The 19,574-nt window shown below is 41.8% G+C and overlaps 1 protein-coding gene across 48 annotated transcripts in view; it reads left to right on the top strand.

Annotated features, from left to right (window-relative positions):
- The window catches only part of NRXN1 (neurexin 1), a 986,669-nt gene that overhangs the window by 855,709 nt on the left and 111,386 nt on the right, over nucleotides 1-19,574 (top strand). For 33 of the 48 annotated variants that reach the window (XM_083604804.1, XM_083604793.1, XM_083604799.1 and 30 more), the window contains 2 exons: nucleotides 3,998-4,087; nucleotides 6,141-6,460. In XM_083604804.1, coding sequence (XP_083460930.1) covers nucleotides 3,998-4,087; nucleotides 6,141-6,460 — 410 coding nt within the window. The remainder of the gene's footprint in view (nucleotides 1-3,997; nucleotides 4,088-6,140; nucleotides 6,461-19,574) is intronic. The other 15 variants (XM_083604813.1, XM_083604810.1, XM_083604814.1 and 12 more) reach the window with 1 other exon arrangement.

The raw sequence follows: 19,574 nt of genomic DNA, 5'->3' as shown, positions 1-19,574 counted from the left end.
TATATGCAGGAAGGATAGCTATAGCACAGGAGGTTTCTCTAATGGAAGTGACTCCACCTCCCCCAGGTCTGGCTTGTGCCACAAGCATCCCCCTTGACTCCTTGATTTCTTCAGCTTTGCTCTACAAGTGACTTTGCAAAGTACTTGCTTTTCACAAACACAATAGAAGAAGCAAATTCTGGCATACACCAGTCATCCTCGTCAACAGGAGAGGAGCGAAGCTGAGAGGAGTTTCAGATGTGTACTAAAGCCTAAGTGTGCACCAACTGCCAACAGAAGCATCTTATAGCAACAAACAGACTTCTTTTGCAAATTCCCTGTGGTTTGTCAGAAAAGTGGACCCAAGATTTTGAAATTGCATGTAGGCTTGATGTGAAGAGTGTCGATTCTGGGGTTAAGGATGCTGTAGATTGCCATGGGTTCAGACCAGGTGCTCTGAGAGTCAGAAACCAATTCCATAATACTTTTGTAAACCAAGAAATCTCTAATAAAATATATATTTTAAAAAAGAAGAAGAAATCAATTCCATACTTTGTGCTCCCTTGGGTTAGCTACTTTAGGGGAGGAACTGCATGGAGCTCAAGCCAAGATACCATGCTCACAGCAGAAGGGAAGAGACACAGCCCATCACATACTGCAGGTGGTTCTAAAGTGTCAAAATCAGTACCCGTCCCCCAGTCTGAGCAGCTAACTATTGAAGGAAATTGCTAGGAATTCCTGTGTCTGCTGGCCTCCTTCCTCTTTGTTTCTGGTCCTTGCTACCTCTCCATACGTGCTGACTGGACCTTGCCAAGAGTCAGGTATTTATGCCTGACAGAATACCTCAAAAAGGGATACCTGACAGGAGCAGAGACCTTCTGGTGCATGGAAAGTTTGAGAAAAGAGCACGGAGAGCTGGAGCACATTCCTTTGGCATCATTTAATAAATAATAATAGTAAGTAATAATTCAACATGCTGGCACAATTGGCTGATGTTGTGACCAACGGCCTGGGCTGGAGGTGGATGAATCGATGCGAAGACAGGAGATGTGAAGACTCCCACTCTGAATGATGTCAATGTGCTTCTCATGTGCGCTGATGGAGGAAGAAACTTCTATCTATTCAGTCCCTCTGTGCATATTGGGCTGCATATCCATGGGATGGATTATGCATATGGGTTTTTAAAAAAAATCTGTATGATTCTGTTCCCCCCAAAGCTTTACCATTGGTATAATCAGCTGTGAGAACCTGAATAAACCTCTTTGTGTTACAATCCGGACACAATTTCCTCACACATACTCTTTTGAGAGATGAGTCAAAGTAATCAAAAATTATTATATGTGTGTGACCTTTACAAATCAACTGGCAATTTCTGCACTTTCCATTAGCTTTTTAGCTCCCAGTGGTGCAAGATTGCGGTAGACGGAATGAAATGTAATTTGCAGATTTTTGAATCTTATAGGAAGCCACTGAAGTTCCTAAACTCCCACAAAGCATAGAGTTTTAGCAGGAATAGTTTCTGAAAGAGACCTTTAGAAGTAAATAAAACACCGATGATTAGATTCAGATTTACCGAAACCACACTGTGCTCCAAATCTATAAACTTTCAAAGTCGGGGGAAAGAATTTTGCATTTTTGCTTCTAAAAGTCAGAAGGCCAGATCAAGAAATAGAACAACAGAATAAAGTGGTTTTTAACTGTGTATGATTTGCATGCGTATTTCTAAACCATTTCGAATTTGATTGAGTGACCAGTGTGGGACTTCAGTGACACAGAAGAATGGTTAGAGGTTCCAAATCGGGTTGAGACTAGACATGGGGAACAAAAGTTTCTACTAGGGCTACTGATCCTCTCTTTGGGGTCAGTTTTCCCAGGCCCTTGTCTTGCATCACATAAGGTTCAGAACTGGTAACCACTTCTGAAGAATACAGAAGCTGCTCCACATAATGAATGGTGAATGTATGTCTAGTGCCAGTTAATTCATGTTCTCTTCAGAGTTGCAAATGACTGGGGAGGGAAGAGAGTTGGGGATAGAATAGTTAAAAATCTCCAGAAGCACAGAGGGAGTTTCTTCTACAGCTGAGTCAAAAGGTTTACATGGTGAAGAAGGGTTGAGAACAAGCTTATGTTGTCACCAGCTCCCCAGTTTTCATTCATGCCGCCATTTTGGAACAGCACAGCATCTCCTGGTGGCCCATTGCTGGTAGCTGCCACACCCACCCAGATCCCACTGGAAATGTTGCTACAACACTATCATGTGAGTTCATTCCTAGGTAGTAGGAGATACAGAAGAACCACTGCCAGCATAGGCAAGCATCCTAAAAAAAACAACAACCCAGAATGCTTCACCATGTTGGTCATCTGCAAATGGAGGGGCAAATATCAACTCAGCCATAACTGCTTTTTAAAAACTGTCTGCTACATGGCATTGCCTCTATGAGGTTGTATTCTCAGAAAGCTTCCATGTTTGTTCCTGGGTGAACCAGGCATGACATATTTTTTTGCCAGAACCTGAACATAATAAGAGCCTGCTGGATCAGGCCAATGGCCCATTAAGTCCAGCATCCTCTTCTCACATTGATCAACCAGATGCTGTGGGAAAACCACAAGGAGGATTTGAGCTCAAGAACAGTCTCTCTTCCTGTGGTTTCCAGCAACTGATATTCAGGAACGCTGATGCCTCCAACCATTTTAAGAGCTTTTTGAAAGAAGTATTCTCCCTATCATTAATGTAAAGCAGAGAATCAAACTGCACGTTCAACTTGTGGAGGAATAAGCATCATTGACCTGTTTCCTGCTGGCATCCATGACTACCCCTCTCTCATATTGTCAGTGTCACCAAACCTCTGGCTTAATCTTCTCTGTAAAACGTAAAGCATAAAACAGCCTGACACAGATTCAGTGACCTCAAGTGGTTTGTGTATCACAGCTTATAAAGTAATGGGAATGTTTATAATTTCTGTACAATTCAAGGACCCCATTCTAAAGAGTTAAGGTTCATTCCCTCTGAAATCAGCACAACTTAACAACTCTCTTGTCCATTGGATTTCGGTCTGACTTAACCGTGCAAGCCTATGCATCTCTACTCAGGTGTAAGTGCCATTGTTTTCAGTGGGACTTATTCCTGGATACGTGTGAAGAGGATTGCAGTCTTAGACTCAATCAAAAGTATTTCTGAGTAGATACGCATTAGGTTGTGTGGTTCAGCGTGACTAACCTTTTCGCTATCAAGATTTCTATTTACATTTAAACCATCGTTTCTGGTGTTACTTTTGTCAAAGCCTTGATGATCTATGAGGAAACTGATTCTTTACATTCCACAATGATATCCAAGCAGTTAATAACCTGATGTGTTCTTGTTCTTGTTTTCCTTCTGCTACCTGTTCAGTATATTTGAAGCCTTTGGAATTAATTGATTTGGAAGCTAGAGAATTTTAAAAATGTATTTTTTCCTGACTAGGATATAAATTATGTCAGATCGCTTTCTAGATCTCAGACGTAAGTGTGTCCTTGACGATGGTTAAGCGTTGTAATGTTCTTCTTCTTTAAATGACTAACCCGGAGTAAGAGGTTGGAGCAAGAGGTATTTTGCAAAATTAAACCTGTTTCACCTGAACCTGTTTTAACTAGTTAATAAGAAACATCAAAACAAACAAACAAACAAAAAAAGACAAAACCCTGAGGTCAATGAACATTCTTTTTGTAAAGCTAGTGTTTGATGTTTAAATTTGTTTTTTTGGGGTCTGTCTATAACTTAAGTTTTAATAACCTAGCTCAAATGCAGATTTCTAATTTTCAATTAACATAGGAATAATTTTGTTTGCTAAAATAAAATAAATGAATGAATGGCGAGTCTGAACCATGAAATGTTCTAGGTAGAGCTTTTTAAAACATTCCAAATTTTTTCCAAAAAAAATAATAATCATGTGGCAACTGTATAGCTCAAGCTTTAAGTATTAACTTTTAACCTTTGACCTTACAGATTTTAACCAATGAAATGTCTCTTTAAACTTTAAAGGAAACAATGATAACGAGCGCCTGGCGATTGCTAGACAGCGAATTCCATATCGGCTTGGTCGAGTAGTTGATGAATGGCTACTCGACAAAGGTAAAAACATTGATTAAAACTTCAAATAAAAAATAATTTGAACATAACCGAGTAGTGCTTCATTGTAACACCAATAAACATAAAACAATAAATTTTTCAGTAAAACTAAATTAAAAACAAATTTTAAACAGTAAACTGTAGAGTAAATATTTGCATACCGTGTATATAATAATTTCTATATACATTTTAGTGGTATCGCCTGTTTAATAATCTTACCCTGTTAACTTAAGGTTAAAGGGACTGTTAAATATAATCCACTAACTCAATCTATGAAGGTACTCATAGCAAGCATTAACCAAAACTGATAAATCATTCATAGATTATATTACATGTTCCATCATCTAAATTATTAACTAAATATATTTATATTTATATATATTTATATATATATGTATGTATCTGTATGTAGTTATGAGATCTTCATTACGGTCCTGAAAGAAACAAAGCAAAAAAAAAAATCATTGTTTAAACTGTAGGTGATATTAAATAGTGGGCAATATGATTGCCAAATGAGATGAAGTCCCTTTAACGTTGGCTACATTCAAAGGGGATTTTGGAACAAACACTAATTAAAAGAGCTTAAAGTTGTGTGCATGCTTTTATTATGAGCAGAAACCAATCTGCAAAACAGAATATTATGTTTATGAATAACAATAATAATAATAATGAGCTTGCATTGGTGAGGATTTCTGTTTTCAATAGCAATGTGACATGACTCTTCATTGATATATGTTTCATTCCTTAAACTTACTTTTTTACATCCAAAACGTTTTCGTTTCTTTTAATTTTCTTGCTTTTTCTTTTCGTCAGTAGCCTTGCTGAAAGACAATCAGACATCTCTCTCTCTTTCTTTCTTTAGCATTTTTTGTTTGTTTCTGAAATGCTCAGTATACTGTATGTATCTCATGCCTCTTCAGTGTGTGTTTGTGTGTGTGTGTGTGTGTGTGTGTGTGTGTGTGTGTGTGAAATTCATGTATGAATTTACAGGGAGATTCAGGAGCAGATAGCCTTACAAATGAATAGGATAGATATATGAATGCTTGTATTTAATGATAATTTTTTAAATGTTAGGATTCATTAAACGAAGTGACGACATTTGCATGTAACACTAAACTGTGGCTTAGCGCCTCATGGATGAGCCTCCACAAGCCCAATAAGGGCATCAGGTTTACAAACTTTGCCCACCGCTTCCTGCATGGATGGAAAGCTAGGCTTTTCCTATGTTTACTTTCTCTCTTAAGGAACCTTGGCTTAGCGTTACATACAAACTAGGGATCCTTATGTCAAACAGATTGGTTGGTTTGTAAACAGGCCAACTCCAAACCATTGCTTATGGTTCCGGCTTGTTTGAGCAACCGTTGTTTGCTGTAAGCGAGGATTCCTGATTTCTACATAATGCAAAGCGGAGGTTCTTTGAAAGCAAAACTAAACTCGGAAAAACTCGCCCTCCTTTGTCGTGCGCGGAAAGGAGAGGTGTGGAAGGGCAAATGCATGAACCTGATGCTTCACTTGGAACTTGTGCTGGGTTGTTCACATAGCACTAAACTATAATTGCGTGTGACCTGGAATATTGGCATATTTACATATTACGTAGTTCTACGTAGATGAATGCTTGTGTGAGAGAAACATAATACATAAGTATTTGCAATCCTTGCAATTTTGCATGTTTTGCCTGATAGAACCGGCAATCAGAAATCTGACCTACAAATACACACACACACCTCTAAAGTTTGGACCAAAATAAAAATGATCATGATAAAAAGAATGGGTGAGGAAATAGTCTGTAGCAGATAGATGGAAAAAATTCCCAATTGGCCTTTCAAGCGAAAAGCAAACCCAACATAAATTTTAGAAATTACATACGTAGATTGACAATTCTGCATTCCATGGACACCTCATTAAAAAAGCAATGAATTATGAGCAAAATTCCTTTCTTATAGTTTATTGCTCTCATCCTCCACCCCATAACAATCTGTTTTAAAATCATCCTCTGTTTAAGAGTGTAGTGTTCGCAATCAACATTTTTTGCATGTATGTAATACTATCTTTGCAGGGCGTCAGCTCACAATCTTCAATAGCCAAGCGACAATAAAAATTGGAGGCAAGGAGCGGGGCCACCCATTTCAGGGGCAGCTTTCTGGACTCTACTACAACGGCTTGAAAGTCCTCAACATGGCCGCTGAGAGCGACACCAACATAGTGATAGAAGGGAACGTGAGACTCGTTGGTGAAGTGCCTTCCTCTATGACAACTGAGTCAACCGCAACTGCAATGCAGTCTGAGATGTCCACGTCAGTCATGGAAACCACCACCACGCTGGCGACAAGCACAGCTAGAAGAGGAAAGCCACCAACAAAAGAGCCCATTGGTCAGGTTAGTCAGCCATGATGGAATTTCTCGATGTTTGGGTTTTCTTTTCTTTTTACATTTCTTCTCTGGAGTTTCTGCAAATGCCTGCTTTCACAGGTCGAACACGTTTTGTGAAGATTTAAGGTGATGGTCATCAGGGCTATCCATAGATAGGAATAGCATTGACCTTGGTATCTGCATCCTGTTTGACAGCACAGATACTGAAAATGTGGGTTAGTCAACCATGATGGAATGTTTTGCAATTGTCTTTTATTTTTATGTTTTTCTGGATTTTCTGCAAGCATCTCCTTTTACAGGTAGAACAACTTTTTGGCATAGATAGGAGGTCTCAAGTTATATTGACCACAATGTCTTCATCCTGCACATACGGTGAATATGTGGGTGCTGTGACCATGTGAATATCCAAGCAAATGTCTGAGTGGAGATACTTCTTTCCATACTGTGGCTTATACCAGCTATGACAAGACCGTGTAGAAAAAAGTTATTCAGCTGAGTTTCATCACTAACTTTTGGCGCACCACTGATAGGGGCGCCACAAATTGTATGTTACACAACATCTGTCCTAGAAGTAGACATATCAGCTGTGTTTGTCAGTGGCATGGTGAACATAGTAGAGATATAGGCCTTAGACTATAATCAGGCAAACTTGACTAATTTAGCAAATGTTGGGCTGATTTAGAAATTAAGAGCCTATCTGGTCCTGTTAATTCTAACTGTGTTAGAACCTGCTATATACCAAGTCAGGCTAGCGATTCATTCAGTCAACAGCCATCTCCAATCTGGTAGAGTTTTTCCATTGTTTCAGTCATATGTCCTACCCAACCTAGTTATCTGAGGTTGTCTGACTGGAGATTTCAAGAGATGATGTCCATTGAAACAAATGCTTTACAATAAGGTATTCTCAAACAGAGTTTAATGAGGTACAATGATGGCATTGACAGGGAGACTCTGGATACAAATGTTCATATCACCTCTTGGACCCTCTAAAGCGTTGGGGCCAGTTTTGAATGGGCTCAGTTCAGTACCATTCCACCTTGCCAGTGCCATTTCACCTTGTATAGATAATCTACTGTGATTAAATTTCAGTTTGCCACCAACAGACACATGCAGAAACCCATCAACCAAATGTTGCAGTGTGGCATGCTCCCACTCCAGCTAGTCGTATGCTTTTTGAGGATACTCCCTTGCATTCCAGGACACGAGTTCTTGTTGTGTGTGTGTATTTTCCCCCTTCACCAACAGACACGCAGCATTCTTTGTCCACTGAGTATCCTTACTCCTCACTGGGCTGTTTGGGATTTTACTGTGCTTAGGGTTTCTTCATCTTCTTAAATAACACCGTACTACTGCCAACCTTGGGGTCTCCTCATGCCTCTGATGTGAGGTGGATGGTGTTGTTTTGACTATGTGTGGGCAAAACCCACATAGGAACAGATGCCCCCACAGATCAAAAGCATTTATACGCAACCACGGCAGCCCTAGTGATCTATGCTCAGAAATGGAGAGAGAAAATTATACCAAGAAAGGAGGAGTGGCAGATGAAATTGATGGAATATATGGAATTTGCAAATCTAACTAGTAGAATAAGAGATCGGGAAGATGGAGTCTTTAAGGAAGAATGGAAAATGTTTGCAGAATATACAAAGAATTGTGTTAAATGAGTTAAAAACATTAGCAGGGTGGAGTAAATTCAGCAGTTTCAGGTATTGAAGACACAGGGAGTAAGCAGAAAAATAAAACATATGGAGTAATTGGAATATGCAGTTGTAAATGGATAAATAAATAGAACCATGGAAGGTGGGAGACGGAAGCTGATGATTATGAATGTCTGGTTATATTGACTGAAATGTGAAAAATTATAGTGGAAAAGTATAAAAAATACAGATATAGAAAACAAAGCTCTATGGTCACATTCATACCATGCAGTTAATCTGTACTTTATTAAGGGTACTGGCAGTTGTAGCTGTGAGTAGTAAACTACAGATCCCAGGTTCTTGGGGGGGCAGGGAGACTATGTGCTTTGAATGTGTGGTGTGGGAGTGACCAGTGACAGTCATTATATCCTGCAGGATTTGTGTCCCCCAATCCTTTATTTTTCATTTCTCTTGTTTTCACCACATTCTTTGATTTATAGAGGGTGTTGCACTCCTTCATTACCACATGAGGAATGGCATTTGCCAGCAAACATCTCTTGTTAGACTCACTAGGCAAATTCAGATGTGTAAAACTGCTGAATCTCACTTTGGCTGTGAACTATTCCATCAGCATAATTAGGCACCACTTTATTGCTGTTGCTACTACAGTCGTACCTCAGAAGTTGAACGCCTTGGTACTCGAATGCTTTGGCTCACGAACGCCGCAAACAGAAGTGAGTGTTCCGGTTTGCGAATGTTCTTTTGAACCCGAAAGTCTGACGCGGGTTCCACGGCTTCCGGTTGGCTGCAGGAGTTTCCTGTAGCCAATTGGAAGCCGAGCCTTGTTTTCTGAAAGTTTTGGAAGTTGAATGGACTTCCAGAATGGATTCCGTTAGACTTCTGAGGTACAACTGTAGTAGTAGTAGTAGTAGCAGCAGTAATACTGCCAACCTAGCATCCTGCCAACCTAGCAGTTTGAAAGCACACCAGTGTAAGTAGATAAATAGGTACTGCTGTGGCAGGAAGGTAAACGGTGTTTCCATGCGCTCTGGTTTCTGTCACGGTGTTCCGTTGTGCCAGAAGTGGTTTAGTCATGCTGGTCACATGACCCAGAAAGCTGTTTGTGGACAAATGCTGGCTCCCTTGGCCTGAAAGCGAGATGAGCGCTGCAACCCCATAGTCACCTTTGACTGGACTTAACCGTCCAGGGGTCCTTTACCTTACCATAGTAGTAGTAGTAGCAGTAGTAGTAATAATAATAATACAGGGAGGCCGAGAGGAGGGTCTTGTCGTCTAGTCAGCCCAGAATCTCCAAATATACTGTCCAGGCTTGTGCCTCAGGGAGTTCACTTCAGTGTTGCTAATGCACCAGGTTGACTTCACCCCTGGCAGCGCACGCTGTCGTCTCTCAAGACAGATGAATGCCAGCAACAAAAAACGGAAAATTCCTTTTATACCAGCAAGAGCTGCTCTGCCTTCTAGCGATGGCTCAACGCTGTGCTGCCCAGTCCTGCAAAGATGTTGAGCACTTTCATCTCCCATTGACGTCAGCAGGGCCCAGCCCCTTGCAGGAGGGGGCCACTGCCTTGCGGGAAACCTGCTTTTAAAGATGGTTTTGCCTTTATGTCCTAGATCCGCTCACTTTCCTTTTCACTTCTGTTCTTTAAAGAGGAAAAAAACGCCCTCAATTCCTGTCAAAAAAAATGGAGGAATGTTTGACTCTGGAACTTTCTGCAGTACTAAAAGGAGGAAAGTTACCCTTTCCTCTCGCTTTTAATTAATTAGTGGCGTGAAGAAAAAAACAGGCAATTGAATATTAACTACTAATGGAAGAAAGTTAACGCCGGTACAAGCAAATGCAAGTTTAAGGAGAAAATAAGCTGATAAGGAGTAAATGATCTAATCAATTAGAGATTATTTGGTCCATTTGCTGGGCTATTGAATTCAATTAAAGATCACAGTTCTCATTTAAAGAAAGATAATTTAAATCTCTTATGGTTATTTATATAAAAGATCTTGCTCTCTCTCTCTCTCTCTCTCACACACACACACACACACACACAACCAGGGCATTTTTTTTTTAAAATGCCCGAGCTAGACTTTTTACTAAAGTTATTTCTTGTTTTGCTGCAAGTCTGCAAAACTTTGAAAGCAGTCCAAACACACTGTCAGTAGCCACATACCATAAAATGGAAGACTATCCCACTGTTTCTGTTGACTATATGGCCCGGTGTCCTATTTTTAGCATCACAGTCCTCTTTTTAAGCTTCTGCTCACTTTAACATCCGGTGTCTCAGTTATCCATTACAGATCTGGGATTCTGAACGCTGTGTGGCTATGAAGTTTTGTGTTGCTCTGCCAAGTCTGCTTGGAAACTGTATCCCTTGCTGTAGAAGTCACAGCTCCTTCTCCTCGCCTGTGCAGTCTTCCTCTTCCCACCTGGGCCATGTCCTGTGGCCTGCTAGATGCTGGACCTCCCCTTTGTTGCTGTAACCTCAGTCAGGCGAGAATAAACCACACCATGCTAGCCTGCCTTTCAGTGCTCACACACTTAGGAGCATGAGATCCAAAGAAGATCTTTGCTGGAGGCTGATCTGGTCCATTCTCCCAGTAGCTGACCAGAAAGCCAGCCTATGGAAAGCCAAGAAGCTGGACCAGCAGGTATATACACATCCAACAGTGGAGGTTGAACATAGCTACAGTATTGTGGTGCATACACACACACACACACACATATCTCCCTTCATCTGAAGATAACTGGGCAGTTTACAGCATAAAAATACAAAATGAAAACACAAAATACATCATCATCATCATCATCATCATCATCATCATCATAATTCCCTCCCACAAACACATTTAAAAGGCCATAGTAACAAGCAAAATAAAGGCCATAGATCATTTAATCAATAAAAGGCCTGGGAGCAGAGGAATGTTTTCATCTGACACCTAAAGATATGTAATGAAGGCACCAGGTGAGCCTTCCTGGGAAGAATATTCCACAAATGGGGAGCCACCACAGAAAAGGCCCTTTCTCATGTTGCCACGAAGGTGGTCTTTCTATGTTCTACAACAGCTAGAAGCCATTGGCTGGCTTCTCCTCCATGAATCTGGAGGATAAAAGCTTTCCCAAGTTGCAAGAGGAACCTCGCAGAATGAGACATTCCAGAATGCCAGCTCTTGAGAGAATTATCACATTGAAGTTAAAGTTGTGAGTGGGTTGAAGAGGTGTGGGTGGCTGCATTTGACCTCCTCAGAGGGTATGGCTGAGTACAACACACCTTCAATTAAGAATTGGCATGCTTGGTTTGGTTCTCTCTCTGTCTGTCTCTCTCATCAGTACATTTACAATGTACTGGGATGCGGGTGGCGCTGTGGTCTTGAGCTTCCTGATCGTAAGGTCAGCAGTTCGAATCTATGTGACGGGGTGAGCTCCTGTCATTTTTGCCAGCTCCTGCCAACCCAGCAGTTTGAAAGCATACCAGTGCAAGTAGATAGATATACAACGATCTCTGGCAGGCAAGCAGCTTGATAAGCAGCAACAACTCTCCGTCAGTTTTATGCAAGTTTACTTACAAGAAAAAACACATCCAGAGCACGGTCTTTCTGCGTGCTCTCATTAACAGTAGTTGCTCATTCTGACTCATCATCCCTCCCCCAACAAGAACACCAAAATCCACCTTTCTTCTCCTTACCTTCCATTGTTCTCTGAGCTTCTCCAGTCTCCTAGTACGGGAACTGAACGGCTGGCCTGTCTCCTCCTCACTCCCAGAAGATACAGCCTCAGACTCTGGCTTATCTGCTAGTTGCCTGGCAACACTCGGGCTGACTTCCAACTCTCCCTCTCCTTGAGAGCTAACTAACAGCTTCTTCCATGGGAAGAAGGGGGGCCGGGCTGTCCTCTCTAAACTCTGACACACAGCTCTCATCTGTAGAGTCGGCCCCTTGCTCGCTTAGCTCAATTTCTGAGGCTGACTCTTCCGCTGTGCTCGGGGGGGGGGCACGTTCCTGACAAAATAGGTACCACTGCAGCGGGAAGGTAAACAGCATTTCCATTCACTGTGGTTTCTGTCACGGTGTCCCGTTGTGCCAGAAGCGGTTTAGTCATGCCCTGGGAAAGCTGTCTGCAGACAAACGCCAGCTCCCTCGGCCTGAAAGTGGAGATAAACGCTGCACCCCAGAGTCAAATTTGACTGGACTTAACCACCTAGGGGTCCTTTACCATTTACCTTTACCTTACATTTGGTTTGCAAGCTTCATTAGGCAATAATTGATGGGCGGATTAATAACTGGATGCTTTGGAGATTTGCAGTGAGGTGTGTTGGATTGCTTGGTTCATTTCTTTGGATGGACACTTTTAGCTACTCAAGCTACACGCCTTTGCAGCCCTGCTCTGGACCCGCCTCTAGCGCTCTCAACTTTGCTGGGAAACAATTCTTTGGACTGCGATAATGCCTCTTGCTTGCAAGAATGGAAGGTTGCGGGGGGGGGTGGACCTTTGACTTTTCTACAATAGCTTGCATTCCAGCCACACAAAGGTAAGGATCACATCCACTGCTGCTCCGCCCACTTTTGCCTCAGGCTCCACCCACTACTAGCATGCATACAGCCAACTCCTACCCTGGAAGTTTGCCTACCAGGGATGGGGGGGGGCGGGAAACACCCATCCCTGCTTCAAAGTAAATGGGCCTTGCGGTTCAGTGTTCAGGGTATAGATGGGATGGAGTTTAAGTTGAAATGCCTTAGTTGTACATTTCTTGACCTTTGCTGGAAAAGCTTTGCTTTCTGAAGCCACTGCCATTCAACACAGATATTTGGGCTATGTGTATCTACAGGTATTTTGGATCGCATTCTCTAGAGATCTTGATTTATCTGGGGCAATCTTAGTTTCAGGGGCCTTTCTCGGCTAAGCTACTGCGTTAGAAACATCCTGCTTCTTAATGTGCTGGAACAGGAATATGCAAGAAAAGGTAAAACCATGTGCTTTATCAGGAACATTGTGATTATATACTACACACACACACACACACACACACACACACACACTTATTATAATTTACCTCCCTTTTCTCTTATTTAGCTATGCATTATTATTTCAGGATAGATAAATGATAGAGAGAGAGAGAGATAATTGCCTGTTCACATTAGACCAACACAGGATTTGGCTTCCAGAGGCAGCAGCGAGCCAATGTGTATTTGTGTTTTGATGTATTTCAGTACGTAAGACACCAGAGGGCAGCAGTCATTAGCATACCTGCCCAGCTGGGATGAGGGATAGCAGCAGGATGGTCTCCCACCCCTGCTCATTGTTTTGGCATCTTTTAAAGCCCCAAACCCCAACCCATGTAAAGGCTAGAGAGGAGTCCCTTAGGAATGGGGAGTTCTGGGAAACCAAAATAGTATGCACTGGTGGGCTTCCCATGGACATCTGGCTGGCCACTGCGAAAATAGGATGCAGGGCTGGATGGGCCTGCAAGATGAACTCTGGGGCACTTTGGGGCCTGGGTGCAGAACATCAAACAAGCAAAAGAATGGTAAGCTAGACCCCCTGGAGTGCTGATTGCAAAGGTAGACCTTAATCACTGTTGCCTCGATTGGGGGCAGCCCCCTAACTCTCTTTGAGTATTCACAAGCATGTAGTAACCAATAATGTGTGCTGGAAACCACCCAGAGTAGCCAGATGCCCAGGGTATATTATTATTATTATTATTAACGACAACAACAACCATAGAGCAGGATCATGCACCTTTGTCCTGAGCCATCCCCTCCACAAGACTCTCCATGGGTTGAAGGCATGCCTGTCATGAATTGGAGGCTGTCTCCAGAAGCTGGAAGCCTGGCTCTGAATATCCTGCAAAAGGTGGTGGAGGGACTTCTCCAGGTGCAACAAATACTTCTAACTTCCAGGGGATGTTAGATGAAAACCTGAGTCGCAGAATGCTTACATCAGCATCCTGCCACCTCTTTAGAATCTACAGTCGTACCTCGGAAATCAAACGGAATCTGTTCCAGAAGTCCGTTCAACTTCCAAAACATTCGGAAGCCAAGGCACGGCTTCTGATTGGCTGCAGGAAGGTCCTGCAGCCAATCAGAAGCCGCGGAACCCACGTCAGATGTTTGGGTTCCATAGAACGTTTGCAAACTGGAACACTCACTTCTGGGTTTGCAGTGTTCGGGAGCCAAAACGTTTGACTCGCAAGGTGTTTGGGATCCAAGGTACGCCTGTATATTTAGTAAAGGAGCAGATCAGAGAAGACAAGGAGAATGGAAGTGGTTGCATTCTGAAACTGATGGTTGAGCATTTTTACATGCATCTGGTAAATCTTCACATATTTCACAGTGACACATTTATACTAGAATCAAGAAGGGGATGTTATCCGCTCTCCAGGTTTAATTATTAATAAAGAAAATTATCTGCTCCTTGGCTTGCAATATCCTTTTTTTTTATCAGCTTTGCAGTGAAGGTGCCCCTTGATGACTTCTCTGCACAGTGAGGCCATGGAAGTGCTGCAGCTGTTCCTTGTATGAGTCCCACTGGGCTAACAAAGCTTCCTCATTATCCCACAGTAGACTATGCGTCCATCTGGCCCTGTATTGTCTGTTAGGAAGCTCAGAGCAATGCAAGGGACCTTAGACTGAATCAGACCCCCAAGGTTTCAGGGAGAAACGAGGTAAGGAACATCCTGGGCTGCACAGGCCTGTGGTGTGTGGAAAAAGTGTGTGGAGCAACAAACAAAATTAAATAGTTTCTACATACCTCCCTGCAAGCCTCTCTGTCCATCCAGGCAGAGCTCAAGGGCACATTCCAGCTAGGCCAAAATACTTGGGGGCCATGAGGGGTGTGGCCTGGGGGAGAAGCTTAGAGGGTCGTATTTGGACCACTGGCCAGAAGTGTCCCCCCTGCCTTTACTCCCAGGTCCCCTCCAGTAAGATTGTTTAACTGCAGACGCAAGAGACTGAAGGGAAATCACTCATTCCACCACTGCAGTTAAGGAAGATGGCCTGTCAGTTTCAATCTTAAGGATTCATGACAATAACTTCATGATGTAACGCAGCATGATGAAGGGGGTTACACACCATAAAGCTCTTGGTTTGATATGATATGGGCCAAGCAAATAGCTACCAGCTGTCCTGTTGGTTCTGGGCATCTAAAGGTTTGAGCTCCTGTACTGGAGGTTGAATCAAAGATATGCTTTCACCTCAACCAGCAATTCAGCAGAAGCATTTAAGACTAGCAAGGGAAGCAGACAGTGCTAGTTTTAAAAGCAGTGTTGGTTCCTCAAAGGTAAAGGTAAAGGGACCCCTGACTGTTAAGTCCAGTCGTGACCGACTCTGAGGTTGCAGTGCTCATCTCGCTTTATTGGCTGAGGGAGCCGGCGTACAGCTTCCAGGTCATGTTGCCAGCATGACTAAGCTGCTTCTGGCGAACCAGAGCAGCACACAGAAACACTGTTTACCTTCCCGCCGGAGCAGTACCTATTTATCTACTTGCACTTTGATGTGCTTTCGAACTGCTAGGTTGGCAGGAGCAGGGACTGAGCAATGGGAGCTCACCCTGTCACGGGGATTCGAACCACCGACCTTCTGATCCGCAAGCCCTAGGCTCAGTGGTTTAGACCGCAGCGCCACCCGCATCCCCTGGTTCCTCAAAAGCAAACAGTATATGCCCAAAGGCTGACACGACTGCTTCTTCCTAGCCAACAATGAAGAAGAAGAAAACCCCCTTTCCCCCTCCTTCAGTAGCTATAATTTGGGGATTTATTTCATTTCATTTGTACACTGCTAGATTGTTAAAAACAAGAACACAAGAGCCTCAAAGAAGTTGATGAAGCAATAAAATTATCCATTAGGAGTATTAGTAACAATAATTTGAGACTTTCAAAAATTTAAAATAACAATAAACCAAAATGGACCAAAACTTGCATCCACTTTCAAGTATTTTGTCTAAACAAATGTTTTTAGCAGGTTCCAAAAGGAGTATGGTGAAGGCACCTGCCTGATATTAACAGGAAGGGAGTTCCAAAGTATAGCTGCTGCCATACAGTTCTTACAAATGCAGAATGAATATTACGTGGCACCCCAGATCAATAATAACAATAACAATAAAATTTTATTTATATCCCGCCCTCCCCAGCCGAAGCCGGGCTCAGAGCAGCTAATAACATTAAAAATAACACAGTTTACATAGCAAACTGCTTGAGTGGGTATATCTGGCATAAAGGGATGGAAGAGAAGTCCTGTTTCCTTTCTGATGAGAAGCTTCCTAATTTTCATTTTTTCAAATTAACAGGCAAACTGAAACAGAACTATTGTTTTCTGTCATGGTTAGTGGCCATTGATAGCCTTATTCCTCCTGGAAGCTTCTAAAGAAATGGAAGAAAAGAGGTGTGTGTGTGTGTGTGTGTGTGTGTACACACAGTCATAAGAGCCGAGTTAGAAAACGAAGCAGATAGCAATATGTGGAGCTAATAAAGAGAAGAGTATGTTGTATTCAATCAGATCTCTGGGCTGGTGATGGGGTGGGGTTTTTTTTTTTTGACATTTTTCAATATTATTGCAACTTGAAGATTCCTTCTGTTAACTTGGTCATAACCATCCCCTGAGCTAATAAATGCCAAGGTCTAGATTTTTGCCTCATAAACTCTTCAATGATCCTACGCGTGAAAGGCGCTCAATCACTTTAACAGTGAATTTATCGGAATAAATGTACATCAACATCGCCCTAGTTTTATGCCACTCCATTAAACCATCACAAACAAGAGGTCATTGCTTATGATAAACGGAGGCAGAACTCAAGAAATCTGGTGGGGGGGTAGAGGTTGCTGGTGTTTGCTTTTCTTGCCTGGCAACAGCACCTTGGACAGAGACTGCAGCAGAGTGGAACTATCTGCGAACATCTTTATGCTTTTGCATCTTCACACATGCAAATTCCTAGCCCTGAAATTACCTTGTTGTTTTGAAGGATTCCATTCTGCTCCCTGCCACCCCACCAATTCCTGATCCCCCCCCCCCCCCCCGGTTTATACAACCTTGTTTGACAGGCCTAGTTTGGTGGGCTCTGGGTTTTCTTTATGCCTTTTCAGTCTTTAAAATATTTACCGTTGTGAAATCTTCACTTTGTCTTATCTGGTGTGCTGACCGCACTCATTTCCCCCAGTTAGCTCTTTGCTGGATATGCCTTCGTATTATTTCCTAAATTCTTACGAATCGGTGAGCTGTGTTTTTTCACCATGTTTATTTATTTACTGGTTTGAAATATTCATATGCCTCCTTTCCATCAGAATGATCTACAGTGCAGTTTAAGTCAGCAAAAAGCAAGAGAGCGGTTTGCAAATGGCCTCCTCACCTTTCATCGCTTAGAATCGAATTTCTTTGTACCTACATACATACGTATACAGCTGCTTATGTTGTGCACAAAGCAGTAATTCCAGAAACCTTTAAAGATGGGAAATGGTTCCCACAGAGATGGATCGCTAGCACTGGCTCCAGAAACCACAAATTTTCCATCAATTGTGGAGACAAAGTTCTGCTACTGTAGCCAGGCTTGTTTGTTGAAGAATGAGGAAGGAGGAGAAGAGATTTGCAAACTTCCTTAGCCATTCTTTGTGCTCCCTCAGGGAGCCCTAATTTGTCATTAAATGGGTTGATCCTGTACCCACATACCTGGGAGTAATCCCCATTAATATTCTGTGCTGCCTGGTTTGTAGGATCCCTTTTGCAATAAAGTTGGCCTTAGATAGCCTTTTGACAATTAGCACGCTTAGGATTGCAAAACTTTACTAGGCCTGACAGTAGACAGGAGTCTTATCGTCCAGTCTTTGGTGTCGTGTTGAAATGCTATGGTCAGGACTTATTTATAGTAAGTAGTAGTACTAGAATGGAGCCTGTCTAATATTTAAGGGGAGGGAATTCCAAAGGGCACAACGTGGATTCCTATATTGTGTGGAAGAGATCTCCTGGTAAGATGGAATCTGCAGAAGGCCCTCAAATTCAGAGCAGTGATGGATTGGGTGTCAAAGGAGTGAGACAGTTGAGGGGAGATTAAAGTCCTAGCCCTTTGCTTCTCAAATGTGGGATGTGTGTGTAAATTCTCCCCTATATTCCCTTTTAAAAATTATTTGCAAATCAACCTCTTTCACAGTATTATTCGTCAGTAATTGGAAAAGTGAATTAAAAATAGAAAATACAAAATTAGAAATAATGTAATTCTGCAGATGTCGTTAGGAAGTATTTACATACATTTGATATATTTAATTAAAATCCTCTTCATTTAATCAATTAATAATAAGCATTAAGTGTGAAACATTATTATTAAACTTTAATTTATGACCCAATCATAGTTCAAAACAAGAAAAATACATTTCTCTTCTCTCTCCCCCTTTCCTATTGAAACAAATAACCTGTTCCCTTTGCTGAGATTTCTAACTCTTTTTTAATACAGTGAGTTACAAAATGCCAACTCCTTGTAGCATTCAATTTTTCCCCTCTATCTTTTGTCATTGCAGTTAATTTTACTGCACTTACCAATAGTTCTTCCCAGTTTCCTTAGCAGATCCATCCGATCTCCGGTTTCCGGGCATATTTCCAAAATTGTGCAGAAAGGATTCTAGTCATAGTTCTAGCACACAATGCTTTAGTCTGATGAGCTAAGTTTCCTCTTCCCTCCTCTTCCCTTTTTCCTTGTGTGCCATGATTTTTAGATTGTAAGGCATGGACTGCCTTAATTGATTGTACATAAAGGACTCTAGGAGCCTTTTTATTTGAAGAGTGGAGTACAAATGCTTGCGATAAATAAATAATATTTGTTCCTTCACACAATTGAGCAAAAAAGAGAAGATGGCTGGAGGGGTGACGGTTGTTTTATTTTTCATATCCACACCAAAGCAAATTGTGGGTGAAAGGACTGCAGTTTCTCTGGAATTTCGCTTGGAATTTTTTTGCACTTTTCTGCATTTTGCAGTTTTCAAAAAAGTGTATTTGTTTATTTCAGGTCTGTGTTGCTTGATTGTAAAAGGATAGAAACAAAACCGCAATGTGGTTTACAAAAAGAAAAAAATGAAATTAACAATAAAAACAATTATAAACAACTATTCAAAACATCAAATTAAAAAAAAATTAAAATCAGCAATAAGCTAAAACCCAAATTAAACCTTTTTTTTCCATATTTGGATAGGCTTGCCTAAGTAAAAAATATTTTTGACAGGTGAGAAAAAGAGTTCAGTGAAGGCATCTGCCTGATGTCAATAAGTAGGGAGTTCCAAAGTTCAAGTTCTGCCTCACTAAAAGATCAATTCCCTACAACTGCAGAACGTGTATTATGAGACACCTGTAGCTGTGTCAGTTCCACAAATCCAAGCGCTTGAGTCGCCATGCATGGGATAAGGTAAACTGGTCCCAAGTTAAGGGCTTTGAATTGGCCAGACTGCCTGTTCCTGTGCCACTACTTTCTCTTCCATTCCCTGACCTGGCAGAATCCTCTGATC

The sequence above is a fragment of the Podarcis filfolensis genome, assembly GCF_964270895.1.
Source record: "Podarcis filfolensis genome assembly, chromosome: 3".
Classification (NCBI taxonomy): Eukaryota; Metazoa; Chordata; class Lepidosauria; order Squamata; family Lacertidae; genus Podarcis; species Podarcis filfolensis.
This window is presented reverse-complemented; position numbering and strand designations above follow the sequence as displayed.